This window comes from Oxyura jamaicensis, chromosome 2 (genome assembly GCF_011077185.1).
Source record: "Oxyura jamaicensis isolate SHBP4307 breed ruddy duck chromosome 2, BPBGC_Ojam_1.0, whole genome shotgun sequence".
Classification (NCBI taxonomy): Eukaryota; Metazoa; Chordata; class Aves; order Anseriformes; family Anatidae; genus Oxyura; species Oxyura jamaicensis.
The window spans coordinates 157,080,797-157,093,758 of NC_048894.1; the positions used below are offsets into that span (position 1 = coordinate 157,080,797).

The 12,962-nt window shown below is 49.7% G+C and overlaps 1 protein-coding gene across 1 annotated transcript; it reads right to left on the bottom strand.

Moving 5' to 3' along the window:
- Positions 1 to 1,941: 1,941 nt before the first annotated feature.
- LOC118161469 (lymphocyte antigen 6E) lies at positions 1,942 to 12,630 on the bottom strand. Its single transcript, XM_035316862.1, has 3 exons — positions 12,473 to 12,630; positions 8,234 to 8,357; positions 1,942 to 7,103 (listed from the first exon to the last, which is right to left on the bottom strand). The coding sequence occupies exons 1-3, from the start codon at positions 12,522 to 12,524 to the stop codon at positions 6,899 to 6,901; spliced, it is 381 nt and encodes a 126-aa protein (XP_035172753.1). The 5' UTR covers positions 12,525 to 12,630; the 3' UTR covers positions 1,942 to 6,898.
- Positions 12,631 to 12,962: the final 332 nt, after the last annotated feature.

Sequence of the window (12,962 nt, forward strand, 5' to 3'; positions counted from 1 at the left end):
TGTATGTGTTATATTTTGGATGTGCTAGATTGATTCTTGCTATATAAAGGACAAGTGTTATTAACTTAATGGCAGCTTGGATAGCCAAGTGTCCCTGTGTCACAGGAGGGGCCAGGCCACCAAGCCATAAGGCCTTTGCACATTGCTTTAAATCTCTTTTTTTACTTGGGATATGACAAACAGGAAGACCAGAGCATGTTCCCACAGCAATGTACCTCCTATCTTTCCAGCCTCTTTCCATCACAGCTGCTCTTCAGGCTGTAGGCTCAGTGTTGCATCCTTGGGACGATGGCTTCCCCATTGCTCCCCGTAGCCTCGCATGTGGACCTCAATACCCACAAACTGGGGAAGAAAAAAAGAAACGAGAAAGAAATTGGAGACGCTCAGCACTGGCAGGGAGGTAGGGCTCTTAATCCAGCTGGGTTCTTTCTTCCTTTAGCATTCAAACCTCAAATTTTGGCTTGCAAGCTATCTAGCTATATGTTTATCTTGACATCTTTACATTAAACTAGCAAATGAACCTGTTTTATGGAGACTCCCCTCCACCTCCAGAGCTCTTCCTTCCCCCAAAACCTGCGTGTGCCATGGCTGTAGCAGAGGCATGAGTTTCTGATCCAGAGGGACAGAAAAGGGCAGGGATGGGAGGGCAGGAATGCTGCTGCTGCAAGCCTGTCCTCTAGCACAGGGTGTCTCATAACCCTGAGATGATCAACACGTCCTTGGAATGCCAGTGAGAAACGTCTGCAGAGCCAACCGAAACTGAAACAGCGACCCGTGTTGTTTTGTTTCCAGAAATACTTTCGGGCATTGGTATCACTACATCTCTTAATGAGGCTCACTGGGAAATATGGACCTTAATGAAGGAAACACCTCTGGTACCTCTGGGTACCAGAGGTACACACTGATGGTGTCTCCTCTCAGATCTGGCGAAAGCACCATTTAACCTGAATTTTCTGAACACGAAACATGGGACAGCACATCCTGGGCCTGCCTGGAGACAGATAGGTCCACATGTGGAGGAGCAGGAGCAGGGACATGGGAGACGTGAGCAGAAAGGACAGGAATGCCTGGCACAAGGCAGGTGTAGCCTCCAGGGAAGAGGTTTCTTCTGTCCCCACTTGCTGTGCAGAGCTGTCCCCTCCCAAAAGTACTCATAAGCTGCAAAATACAAACTGAAAAGAGAGGGAGCAGTGGAGAAGACCCTTTCCTGGGAAGGACAAAGCCCAGGTTGGGGTTATCCAGAGAAAAGGAAAGACATTTTTATTTGTTTCAATCAGGTTATGGCTGTTCCTAAGAAACTCCTGAGAGCCCATTGCTGCTATTCTGCATTTACCATGTGTTCCCCAGGGAACATAATCTCCTCCCATGAGACTGAGCTATTCGGAGCCCCCAGGATAACAAAGCTTTAAACAAAAATTACTACACATCTTGGCAAAGCAGCAGGAATGCTCTCCGGTTCAGGAGAGCAGGGGGGGGAGTCTCCAGAGCAGCTCCCGCAACACTGCAGCCCTGAGGAGCTCAGGAAGAGGAGCAGCTGCCCACAGACACCCACACAGGGGCCATTATGTGCCCAAAATAGCCATCCTCTCCAACGAGAGTGCAGGCTCAAAGGACAAATCCTATCTCCATTCCTACGAGGGTCATGGCCATTCAATGATATTTATGAGCACAGCTATTGAAGGCAAAGACAATCCCTGTTCTTTATCCATCAACAGGAAAAGACTCCAATGGCCTTGAGATGACAAGCACAGATTTATCCTTCCCTATAGTCTATAGGCTCAGCTTCACATCTGTGATCTTCTTGACCAGCCTGTAATGCCCAGTGCTGGGCTTTGAATCCAACCCGAGCTGTTTCTTTCAAGAAAGCAAAAGAAAAACAAAGCCGGAGGTAATATCTGTAATAAATATCTGTAACACAGAAACATCCAGAAAAAAAATATATTGTTCCAAGTGTAACTTTTTTATTAATTCCATATAGTTTTATTAGGGTATAACAAACATTAAGTAACATACACTACACATATACTGATGTTAATATATTGAAAGAAATCAATATTTCTTTATTCTGCTTATTCTGTTGCAATAAAGGCAATACACAGTTACAAAGCTCACACATATGTATTAGTAAAATCAACATTTCAATGTACCCATCCCAGTGAAATGAGATCATTCAACAAAGCTGAAATAAAATGTGTCAATATTTTTTTTTTTTCTGCAACACTCTATTGGCCTTATTATAATTTCATGAAGTGTTTCGGTTTTGATGAAGTGGTAGGTTTGGGGCTGGAAAAGAGCTCCCTTGGAAAATGTTGGACCTGGGAAGCCTTTTACGCCTTTCATTTCTCAATTTACACTAAGAGCACAGAGCTGGACAAATTAATACATTCAATCAACTTCTGATGCCTCCGATTCTCTGCTTTGCATGCAATTATCTGGTTAAAGGTAGCTCACCCTTGGGTCCTGACTCCCAGTTTTATTTGTGTTAAGGGTTTCTCCTTGACCTGTGAGATCTTGGCTTCAAAGCATCTCTCCCACGTCTACCACAAGCCAGTAGATGGCAGGACTGACCCAGGGCTTTGCTTCCCTCTACACCATGAATTCTCCTAGCAAAAGGCAGACTTGGGTGTGTCTATCCCTGTTTCAGTGCAATACCCTCAGACAGCAGCTTTCCAGGGGGGAAATAACTCCTCCAGGAGTTACAAAGGAAGATTCAGAGACATCTCCATCCAAATAGCCAAGACTCACAGCACCTCACTGCTGAGGACAACAGGAAAAGAGCCCAGTTTCTGTGTGCAAATCATTGGGCTCACAGGAACCTTCTGATGGGGCCCTAAAGCTCCAAGCATCCTGATGTGCACCAATTCTGCCTCCCCCAGAGAAGGGAGAGCATTGGGCACCTCTATCTCACAGCCTCCATGGACCAGAACTACCAGGCTTCCTCCTGGAGTTGTGGGCCAACAGCCACCTACATTACAAAGGTCTCCAGGACTACAGTCACATCTAGTAGCACATAACTTCTGTAAATCAACACCAAGGAAGGACATTCTTTGAGTACCACAATCAAGTAACTGGCCCTATTTGTTCTGGCTGTTTGTTCAAGGAAGTCACCTCAAGTCTGTGTTTTCCAAACAGGGAAGGTCTGCTGTTTTGCTAAAAAATAAAAAAAGTCTCAAAAACCATTGGAAGAACTTTTTTTTTTTTTTTTTTTTTTTCCTTTTTAAGTCCTTTTGGCAAACAGCAAGCCCAGCTGAACCTGAGCAGAGAGGACCGGTGCTGCAGTGAGCTTTGAGCATTTGCAGACAGTACATAAAAAATGGGAGCCCTTGTGACGTTAACGTAGTGGTAGATGGCAGCAGCTGCCGTTGAAATACAGCCATTTCCAGGATGGAAGCACAGAAACCATTTTCTCATTAGCGTGCTCCAAAGTGGGCAGGTTTCGACCTAAGCTGTTCTCATTTTTCAGCGAAAACTGTTCCAGGATATTTTATGCTTGTACAGAGTGAAGCTGCCTCCCCTCAGAACCTCCCCACTTGTCAGGAAAAGTGAAGATCTGAGTTGTCTGCTGAGATTTCGATCTCTAATTCCCCAGCCCAAGTAAACACATTCAGAACACTTAAGGGCAGTCCCATCATGGCCCTCCAGCTCCAAATCGGGCATTTGGTTTAACAGCCGCCAGTTTTAATGCTCCGTAAACGCTGGGTTCTTACTATTTATTTCATTTGTATTATTAATGTTTTTAATTACTACGGCTGCACATTTTCAGGCCTTTCACTCCTGGGGTTTACAACAGCTGAGGTTCTCACATGATTTCAGGTGCTGGGGATTTGGGGGCAAAAAATATCTACAGTGGGACCGGGAAATGTGAGAACCGTTCATAAAATGCCTGGGATTAAACTATTGAATTACTTCTGCTGCATTCAACAGGCTGCCGTACCCTCTCCATCTTTCAAATACACATATATCTTTCAGAGAGATCTTTGCCAGCTGTGTTTGAAAGGAAAAACTGCAAATGTATCTTCTTCCATATATGAAGTGTACAAGAATATACTGCAAAAGAAGGGAAAGAGAAGACAAGAGTGAAAATGGAGGGGGGGGGGCGCCGAAAGGAAGAAAACAAACTTCTCCATATGCAATCTGCTCATCCTCTATAGGCTCAAGAACATGTGTGAACCAACCTGCACTGTGAACCTGGCAATGCCACAAATACAACTTTGTACAGGGCAAGGAGCCTGCTGACCACACTTTCGCTAGCCCTTGCTCACTTGCATAACCAAGTCCCTGGCACAGGGAAACTCTGAAATACCAAGATAGGAAGGAATGGGCCACTGGAAGGAGTAACCAGGTCTCCCAAACTTTTTCGTAGCTTTATCCCATGGGATTGTCCAGTGTGGCATCCTCAGGATAGCCTTGTAAAGGCGTGAACATGCACCAGGACACAGCTATGCTGATGGCTTTTAAAATGAGCTCTTTGCTTGCAGTAGAGCTGTTGCAAGGATAATTAAGTCTAGAACCAAGTTTACCAGGTAGCTAGAAAAAAAGAGCTAAAACCCTGTTGCTGGAAAGGTAGAACATTGTGGGTGCTGTCTTGGTCTCACCTGATGGCATCCCCATCCCCCTGATCCACAGTAATCCCACAGGAACTACACCATCTACACACACTGAGCAGCAAGGAACAAATTTACCCTGAAAATAAAGTTTCTAACCCTCTCAGGAAGAAGGCTTAGGCACAGAGAAGCTAGGGAATGGTAACTACCTGACTTTTGCTGGCTTCTTCCCCGGCTTGCCCTGTGCTACCTAACGTGCATAGCAGAGGGCCGGACTCTGGGTCACAGTGAACGTTGTGCCCTGTGGTCCCAGCAGGATTAAGCCCTGCTGACCCTGGCAGATGACAAAGGATGAGATAACCAGAGGAAGGCACATCTCAAGCCCAATGAGATAATGGGAGCATGGTGCATTCTTATTAGACTCATCACCTAATTGCGGGTCATGTCACGATGACCAGTAACTCCCGTTCTAAATGCCGTCATTAGCATCTACGTCACTTTAATTAAAAGATGGGGAGAAGAAGGAAGAGGAAAGAACAAGATAATGCATTTGTTGCAAGATGTCTGTACAACTGCACACATATTTCATTGGAAAGAAGCTGCTCATTAGTGATTTAAGTGGGGACAGAGGTATGATTCTCAAGGTCAGGCTGGATGGGGCCTTGGCCAACCTGATCTAGTGGGTGGCATCCCTGCCTACGGCAGGGGGTTGGAGTTAGGTGATCTTTGAGGTCCCCTCCAACCCGAGCCATTCCATGATTCTGATTCCTTAATCGAACAGCACATGCTGCTTGGGAGCTTGTTTTTTGACACAAAACAGGAGAAACGTATGAAGGAGGAGAGGAGGGCAAGGTTGAAAAGTGCCAATGCTACACCCAACTTTTTCTGCTAGAAAAGAAAAAAAAAAAAAAAAAAAGCCTAGTGCACCTCTGATCGACCTGTGGAAGTGCAACAAGTTTTTTACCTAAGTTTATGCTCAATTTTGGCTTTTTTGGAGTCTAGCAGGTGGGAAAAGAAGATAATAAACCAGCACAATGCAGAGGCAGCTGGAGGACACATCTCCCACAGGAGAGCTGAGAGCTTCCAGAAGCAACGCTGTTGAGAGACCTGGGAAGATCCTGGGATCTGGAGGACAGCAGGAATGGCAGGTTTGGCAGTGAAGTCACCTTCCGTAGTCTTTACACACACCATCAGCCCGTCCACGGATTGCAGGTTGAAATTAAATATCTGACCTCTTTGCCTCAGACTTCACCAGATTTTGCAAACCGACCTGTTGCCCTGGATCATTTAGGTGTTGCAGTTTTATCCATTATTGCCATCCCAAGTCTGTAAGCTGGGAGATCGAGGCACCAAGTCTCTGTAATAGGCAGACTAATTTGTACAGGTCCTGTTCCCAGTGTTAGGAGCAACGGGGTTGACTCAGACCCACGGCCGGCACTTGTCACTAAAATGCACCTGGAAAAGGCGATGCTCAGGAGATGTGGAAAGAGTTGCCCATGGGGTATTTTATCAGGGCCCACAGAAAGGCGAGGGACAGGGAGGAGGTAAGCTTGCTGCTCAGAGATGAACTGCTGAGATGGAGCACTCAGAAGCCACTCAAGAGGGTAAGAGGCCCTCGTGCCGTGCAAAACATTTGTATTTTCTGTACCAGTGTTCCTAATCTCTCTGGTGGCACCAAGGAAAAACACACAGTACACGTCCCAGCTCAGGTAACAACAGGAGCATGTTTATTCAGGTCTGGCACTTACAGAGCTCAGAGGGACAAGGTACACGTCATTTGTTTTCCAGAAAAAGGCAGCCCAGGGTTGGAAGAAATTTATAAAAAGAGACTCCAGCTGCAGGGGCCAGGAATGTGTCTCCCTTGGGGTCATGCATTCCCCATGCCCAGGCCACCCTCGTGTTGGGGTACGCTGGTGCCAGGCATCTCCATGGAGGCAGGACCATCTGAACGCTTGATAGAGTGGTGTCTGGGGGCAATCGTTTCTTGGTGAGTCCCAGCCTTGATTTAAGCAACCTTAGAAACTGGGGGAAACAGGTAAAAAAGCAGAAACCCTTCCGAAACAATACACCGGGAGGTGCAAGAGTGCAGCAGGGTACGTCCAAAGGAGGAGGAGGAGAACGGTTGGGCCCAACCGCCCAGGTCTCTGATGCTGGAAGAGCATAAAGTCTGGGAAACGACCACCACGGAGGCCTGCTGAGAAGTAGAGGATCTCCTTGTGGGCAGCGATAGAGAAGATATTGGCTAATGAGACCCGCAGCAGCCCATGGAAGACGGGGCGCCACGTTGCAGAGGTGGGCTCGCCGGGGGAGCCCACACCGTCCCCAGGGCACCAGCTCTTCCTTGGCCAGCCCCATCACTCGCGAGCCCTGAGGATGTAGAAGAAGCTGACCAGGATGCCCAAGGCCAGGACGGTGTAGCTGGCTTTCACGCTGCTGGAGCCGCTGATGTTGCAGAGGAAGGAGTCGCAGCAGTAAACGGAGGCAGCCGCTATGCCAACGTTAATCCCGGCGCTGGGACAAATGGGAGAGCATCCTTTGGAGATGGACTGGCCGGACTTGCTGCCTGAATTTCAGTTGGGAAGGGGAAGAAAAACAGAAAGCAGACAGACGGGTTTAAAACCTTTCAGCTTTTTGATCTGCTCTGCAAAGGAAGCAACAGCACCGAAAAAGGTGGAGCGTCACGGGCAGCACAGAGAGGAGGATGTAGCACTTCTCGGCAACCTGAACCAGCCCACACACTTCGAGAAACACCCCCGCCTACTTTCCACACCGCCCCTAGAGACCGTACAACACCCCAGGGACAGCCCTTCCAGGCTGCTGGCCAAAATTTGTCTGCCACAGCTCCGGTGGAGAATGTCAAAAATCCCACTCAAGCTTGACCCTGGGGCTCCTCAAGTGAAGTGGGGAGAGCCAGAGAGGGACTCGTGAGCAAATGCCGTGTTACGAGCTCAGCTGCGAGAGGCACAGCTCGCATTTAGCAGCGAGCTCAAGAAACAGGAAGCCATTAGCACTGTGTGCTAAGATGACAGGTTTATAAAAGCTCCTGGTCTCCATTTGTGCATGCACAAGCCGCCCACATTATGGGCTCTGCAATTCGGGCATGCAACACTCTTCTCTCCTGTATGTTGGAAGGAGAGGCTGAGGGAGAGCAGAGCAAGCCAGGATGGGATGCAGGCTCTGCAATGCCACCAGAAGACCTGACAGAGCAGGCTGCTTCTCTGGGAGTTCCCCTGGAGCTTTCTTGGTGCTTTATTCCTTCTGTGAAAAGCAGGCATTTAGGGAGGGAATGTGTACATTCCTGGCAATCCCACCATGCCCACGGAGGGCAAAAAATCACAGACAGGACCCAGGGACAAACAACCTAAACACGAGCTAGCACAGAGCAAAAGCAAGAAGAGTAACCCTGGAGCTTTCGGGCAGAGGAAGCCTGCAACACCCTCGACCCTTTCACCAGCAACCTCCTCTCTCCACCCCTAAATTCCTCTCGGACTCCTGGCATCAGTGCAGACACGTGGGCTTTAATGTGACTTGGTTTGGCAGCACGTCTCTTTCAAAATGCCTTTAGGGTGGTCCGACACAGCTGCCACACAGAACTTTCTCCTTTCTCCAGCCAGAGGAAGGAAAACCTTCAGGCACATCCCCATGTGATCCCGGAGAGCCGTTAGGAAGAGCAGAAGAACCGTCCCCACTCACCGATTCCCACTCCGACGTACGTCGTCACACAGTAGTTCTCATTCTCCCCGCACTTGACAGGCTTCAGGCAGGCCCAGTTGGAGGATGCATCCGAGCAGGAAAAGCAGATGAGCGTGTGGGCTGCAAGGGAAAGGCACAGCTCAGTTAGGGGCTGGTGGGCAGACGTCACTGCTCAGAGGTCCCCACCTCCAGCACGCAGCACTCACCGCATCCAGCCACAGCCCGCGCTTGCTATTCAGGCCGTGTCGATCTCTGATAGACTTTTTGCCCCCCAGATTTGTCTGAGGGTTCAAGCATAAGGGATATGTTTTAAGGTTTTGGTTGGGTTAACTGCCAGCTAAAGCCTCAATGCAACTGCGGGTCAGCCTGGTGCTTTATGGCATGCTCTTGTTTGCACCAAGAGCTGGTCCGAGCAGCGGCTGCCAACCTGAAGGCAGGTTCAGGCTTGGAGGTTGGAACCTGATATTTGGGCTTATTCACCTCTGCTACCCTGGACACCAATGGGAACTGCTCCAGGCGTGACTACAGGTCTGAGCTTTTCATGGCCTGCCTCTGGCAGCAGGGCACAAAACTTAGGCTACGCTTGAGTTAACATACATGGTGGAAACAATTTCCCAGCCAAAGCAAGCCCAGCGTAGCAGCAAGACCTGCAAGAACTTGCAGTGCCCCATTACCCTGAGAGTCACAGCACTATGAAGGCAGCATATGCAACCAACCTTTCTAATTTGGAGCAGAGGAAGAGCAGAGAAGTATGACTTCCTACAGGGCAGGTTCCCAAACGTGGTCAACCCTGCACCAGCAGGATGGATTGCACCAACTAGTTCCCATCCCACATCCAAGAAAGGGGAAAGATTGGGAAATAGCATTCAGTGGGGGGAAATGGTCGCAGAAACTGCCTGGACTAGTGACTCAGCATGGACTTGTGTATTTTGCAGTGGACGCATGGTCTTCTCAGTATTTTACATATAAGAACTTCACATCCACACTGCAACTGTTGACCTACATATGCAGACAGATCGGGGACATTCCTAATGCTTGACGGGCTCTGATTTTGGAGCCCTCAGACTGCAAATCCTTCCATAAGGCCCTGCCTTTCTCTTCCGTGTTTATAGGATCCAAAATGGAGGGGAGGCAAATTCAGGACAGGAAGAGCAAGGCTGTCTCATTCCTGCTCCTACCCCTTCCAACCCCAGGACAAACAGATTTTCCTAAGGAGGTGATGCTGGAGAAGCCCTGATAGAGCTTGCTAAGGCTTGGCGGTCCCTGCTGGGGTGTATTTTGAAAAAACAAGTTGTATAAATATTAATAGCAGCTGTCCTGCTCCACCACGGGCCTGCCTGACCTCTTGAGGTCCTTCTCAATCCTGTTTCTCTCAGAAAAATATAAAAAAGCCCTTTACAGGAAAATTGGAAAAAAATAACAATTGTGCTCAGAAGAATGACTTTTGAGCAGCCACGGCCAAGGCAGGGGATGAAAACAAAAACATAATAGCCTATCTCATGAAAACAGATTAAAGCTGGTTAGTGGGAGGTCCTGAATGTCACACCAGAGCAGCTGGATGACTCTGGAGACAAAGCCAACACCACAACCCCCTAGCAAGAATTTCCTGGGCTGTCTCATACAGCCTTCCATGATCATCAGTCTGCCAACATCCTTGCAACAAAGCAGTTACCTGAGCATGCCAGCACGGCAGCCACAACCTACACAGCGCAGCCAGGATTACAGGGCCACCAGTTGAGTCAAAGGCCTCAGGTGAGATTCGTCAGTGGACGTTGCCCCTAGGAGAGGGGAGGAGGACAGAGCCAACCACTGCATCTGCAGGCTGTTGTCGTCCCTTGCTGAAACCTCAAAGCATTTCCACGTGTGGTATTTTTTGATCTCCTTGGCCAAAACTCAGCTGCAAACTCAGGCCTTGAAGAGAAGCCTGGCTCTCTCCCTTTCCCCTCTTCCCCATGTCTTTGCTCTCGTGTCTCAGGTGACCTGTCCCAAACCCCTCTCCTTGCAACCACCCTGATGGCAAACTGAGGCCCAAGGAGGCAAAGTGACTCATCCCATCTCAGGGGAATCATCTGCAAGCAGGAATGAAGTGGATTATAGGCTTCCTGTGGACATTATGGCAGCACATGTGTCCCCTTATGTCCCCATGTTTGCTCACCAAGCTGAATGCACAAGTTGAGCAGTGCAGTGCTATACATTAAGGCTTGAAGATTCCAGATGCGATCAGATCAGAAATACTTGTATATGCAAATAAAAACGCCTCTAGGCATGAAACTTTCTACTGCTAAATCTATCTTCTTAACACACTGTCCTGTCCACACCTTGTCCTTGTTCACACCTATTACCCCTTGTCTTAATGTAGACTAAATGTTTCCAGGATGGGTGAGTCCTTCAGTATAGTTCAGGAGAGGAAACACTCAGTTTAACTCCTGCTGCTTTCTGCTTAAGCAAAACAGATAACTAAAGGACCCACTGCAGAGTGAAGAGAGCAAGCAGGCTGGGTGCTTTAGACAAAATGCTTTAGACAAAAGGCAAAGGGGGGAGCAAAATTATTTTTACGCGGCTGGAGACAGAGCTCAGAGTTGGGAGCTCAAGGCGGAGGGGGGGGGGGGAAGCCTAAGTCTGAACAATGCATAAGAAAAGCCTCGTTTTCACCAACTAGAAAAGGCAGTTTTCCTGAATGTGAAGAATTTATGTGTTTATTTGTTTGCTGTTCAGCTCTTTGGAGGAACAAAGGGCTTCCAAGAGCAGATCGTTTGGGGTAATTCCTCAGATAAGAGGTTGAATCCATTCCTGCAAAGACCAATGCAGGAAAAAGGAAAAAAAAAAAAAAAAAAAAAAAAAGCCTTTAAGAGCTTGTTCCAAAGCTCAGCAGCCCCAGTGAAAAATGCTGTTGCTTCAGCAGCAATTCCTTTCGGTCTCTATGTCAAATGTTCTTTCCTTTACATTGCTCTTAGACAAGATCCTTATATACCATATGCCAGATCTTCAGGACACTTTGAACAGTGGGCAAAGCTTTTCTGCAAAAAAACTCCCTGGATATGCTGGAAGTGTTCGGGGAAAAGGCAACCTGGTTAAGAAACCCTTTTGCCTGGCTGAGAACTTACTCTTATGCTGAAAGGTGTTTTCTGGGGGGAGGGGGAGACCATTAACCCCCTTCCTGCCTGGGCCTGGACTGCCCATCTGCCCGGCTGGAACTGTGCACATGCCACCTGGGCTCTGATGGAGACCCAGATCTTGAATTGCTTCATGGACCCCATGGAGAAGGGGGCACAAGAAGGGCAGAAAACAACTAGTTTCTTCTTATTGGTGTCCTCGGGAGGCAAGAAGGGTCTGTGCTACCTGAGCAGAGTCTCAGATGACCAAGAACTCTCCTGTTTGCTCTTTGTTTGGCTTCTCCAAGCAGTGACATATGGAAACAATACAGGGCTTTGCACAGCCCCATGGAGTTTGGAAAGGCAGAAATGGAGTCATGGGGATTACGGACCTGTGACTTGGCCAACTTGCAGTTTAACACCCAGCAACAGGAAGCACGTTCTCCCCCAGCTTCAGTGGCAGCCCCAGGAGTGCTCCACTGGGCCCTCTCCCTTGGGGGTCACCTCCCCACATGCTGGTAACCCCAGGCTGTCCCTAAGGATGCTGGGGTACTATGGCAGGAGCCAGGATCACAAGTGGTTCTACCCAGACTTTGCTCCATTTGCCATTGTCGGGGCTGGGCTCCATCTCCCCTCCACCCTCCTTCCCCTCGGCAGTATCTCTGCCCATTTCAGCGCCCGTTATCCCGGCTCGCTGCACCGAAAGGGGGAGCGGAGCCATCCCTGGTCTTTGTTCGAGCTGCAACTGGGAAAAGCTCCAAAATACAGATGTACACAGCTGGAGACACATACCCATATATACATGCACGGAAGCCCCGAAGTTCCTGCTGCAAGGGGGACACTGCCGAGAGGCAGGTCTTGGGAAGACCCCCACCACCCCAAACCTCCGCCAACCCCCCGCACAGCTCAGTCCTGTCCCCCCAGCCCTTCTGCAACCCTCACCCTCCCTCCCGCATTCTTCCAACTTCTAGAGCACCCCCTGCAAGACGCAGCATTTCCCCCTAAGCCCCCCCCTCCCCCCCCCCAAATAATTTCCCACCAAACCGGGGGCTGGGCAAAACAAAAAAAAAAAACACTGGAGGACCTTGGGAAGAGGTGGCAAGCGTCCGGAGCGGGAGGAGGGAAGCAGCCCCCACCTCTTACCTCTCTCCACGCACAGCACCGCAGCCAACGCGACGAGCAGAAGCGCCTTCATGGTGCGGCGGTGAGGCCGGCGAGCTGCGCAAGGCGATGGGCTGCGCGCAAGGCTGGCGGCAGGGCTGGGCGCCGGGGGCGGGGAAAGGACACCCGCTCCGCCCAGCGGGCCGCCCCTGCGCCCCGCGCCGCCTGCCCCCGCCTCATTCCCGGGCGCGCTAGGTTTCGTTTCCCCGATTCGGAGTACCGGAGCCGGGAAAGTGTTGCCCCCACCCCACCCCACCCCGCGAGTGCGGCTTTTTACGAGTCCGTACGGCCCGCTGGGTGACCGAAAGCAGTGCGGGAGGAGAGGCAGTTGTGCCTTGGTCCTGTTGTTCCCTGCTTCCCCTTCAAGGCTTTTTGCACCCCACTTTCCGGTCCCCTCTGTTTCCGTGGGGGAAGAGCCGTCAGCAGGAGGACTCACTGCATGCAGGGCCTCACCCGTGCACGACCTGCTTCA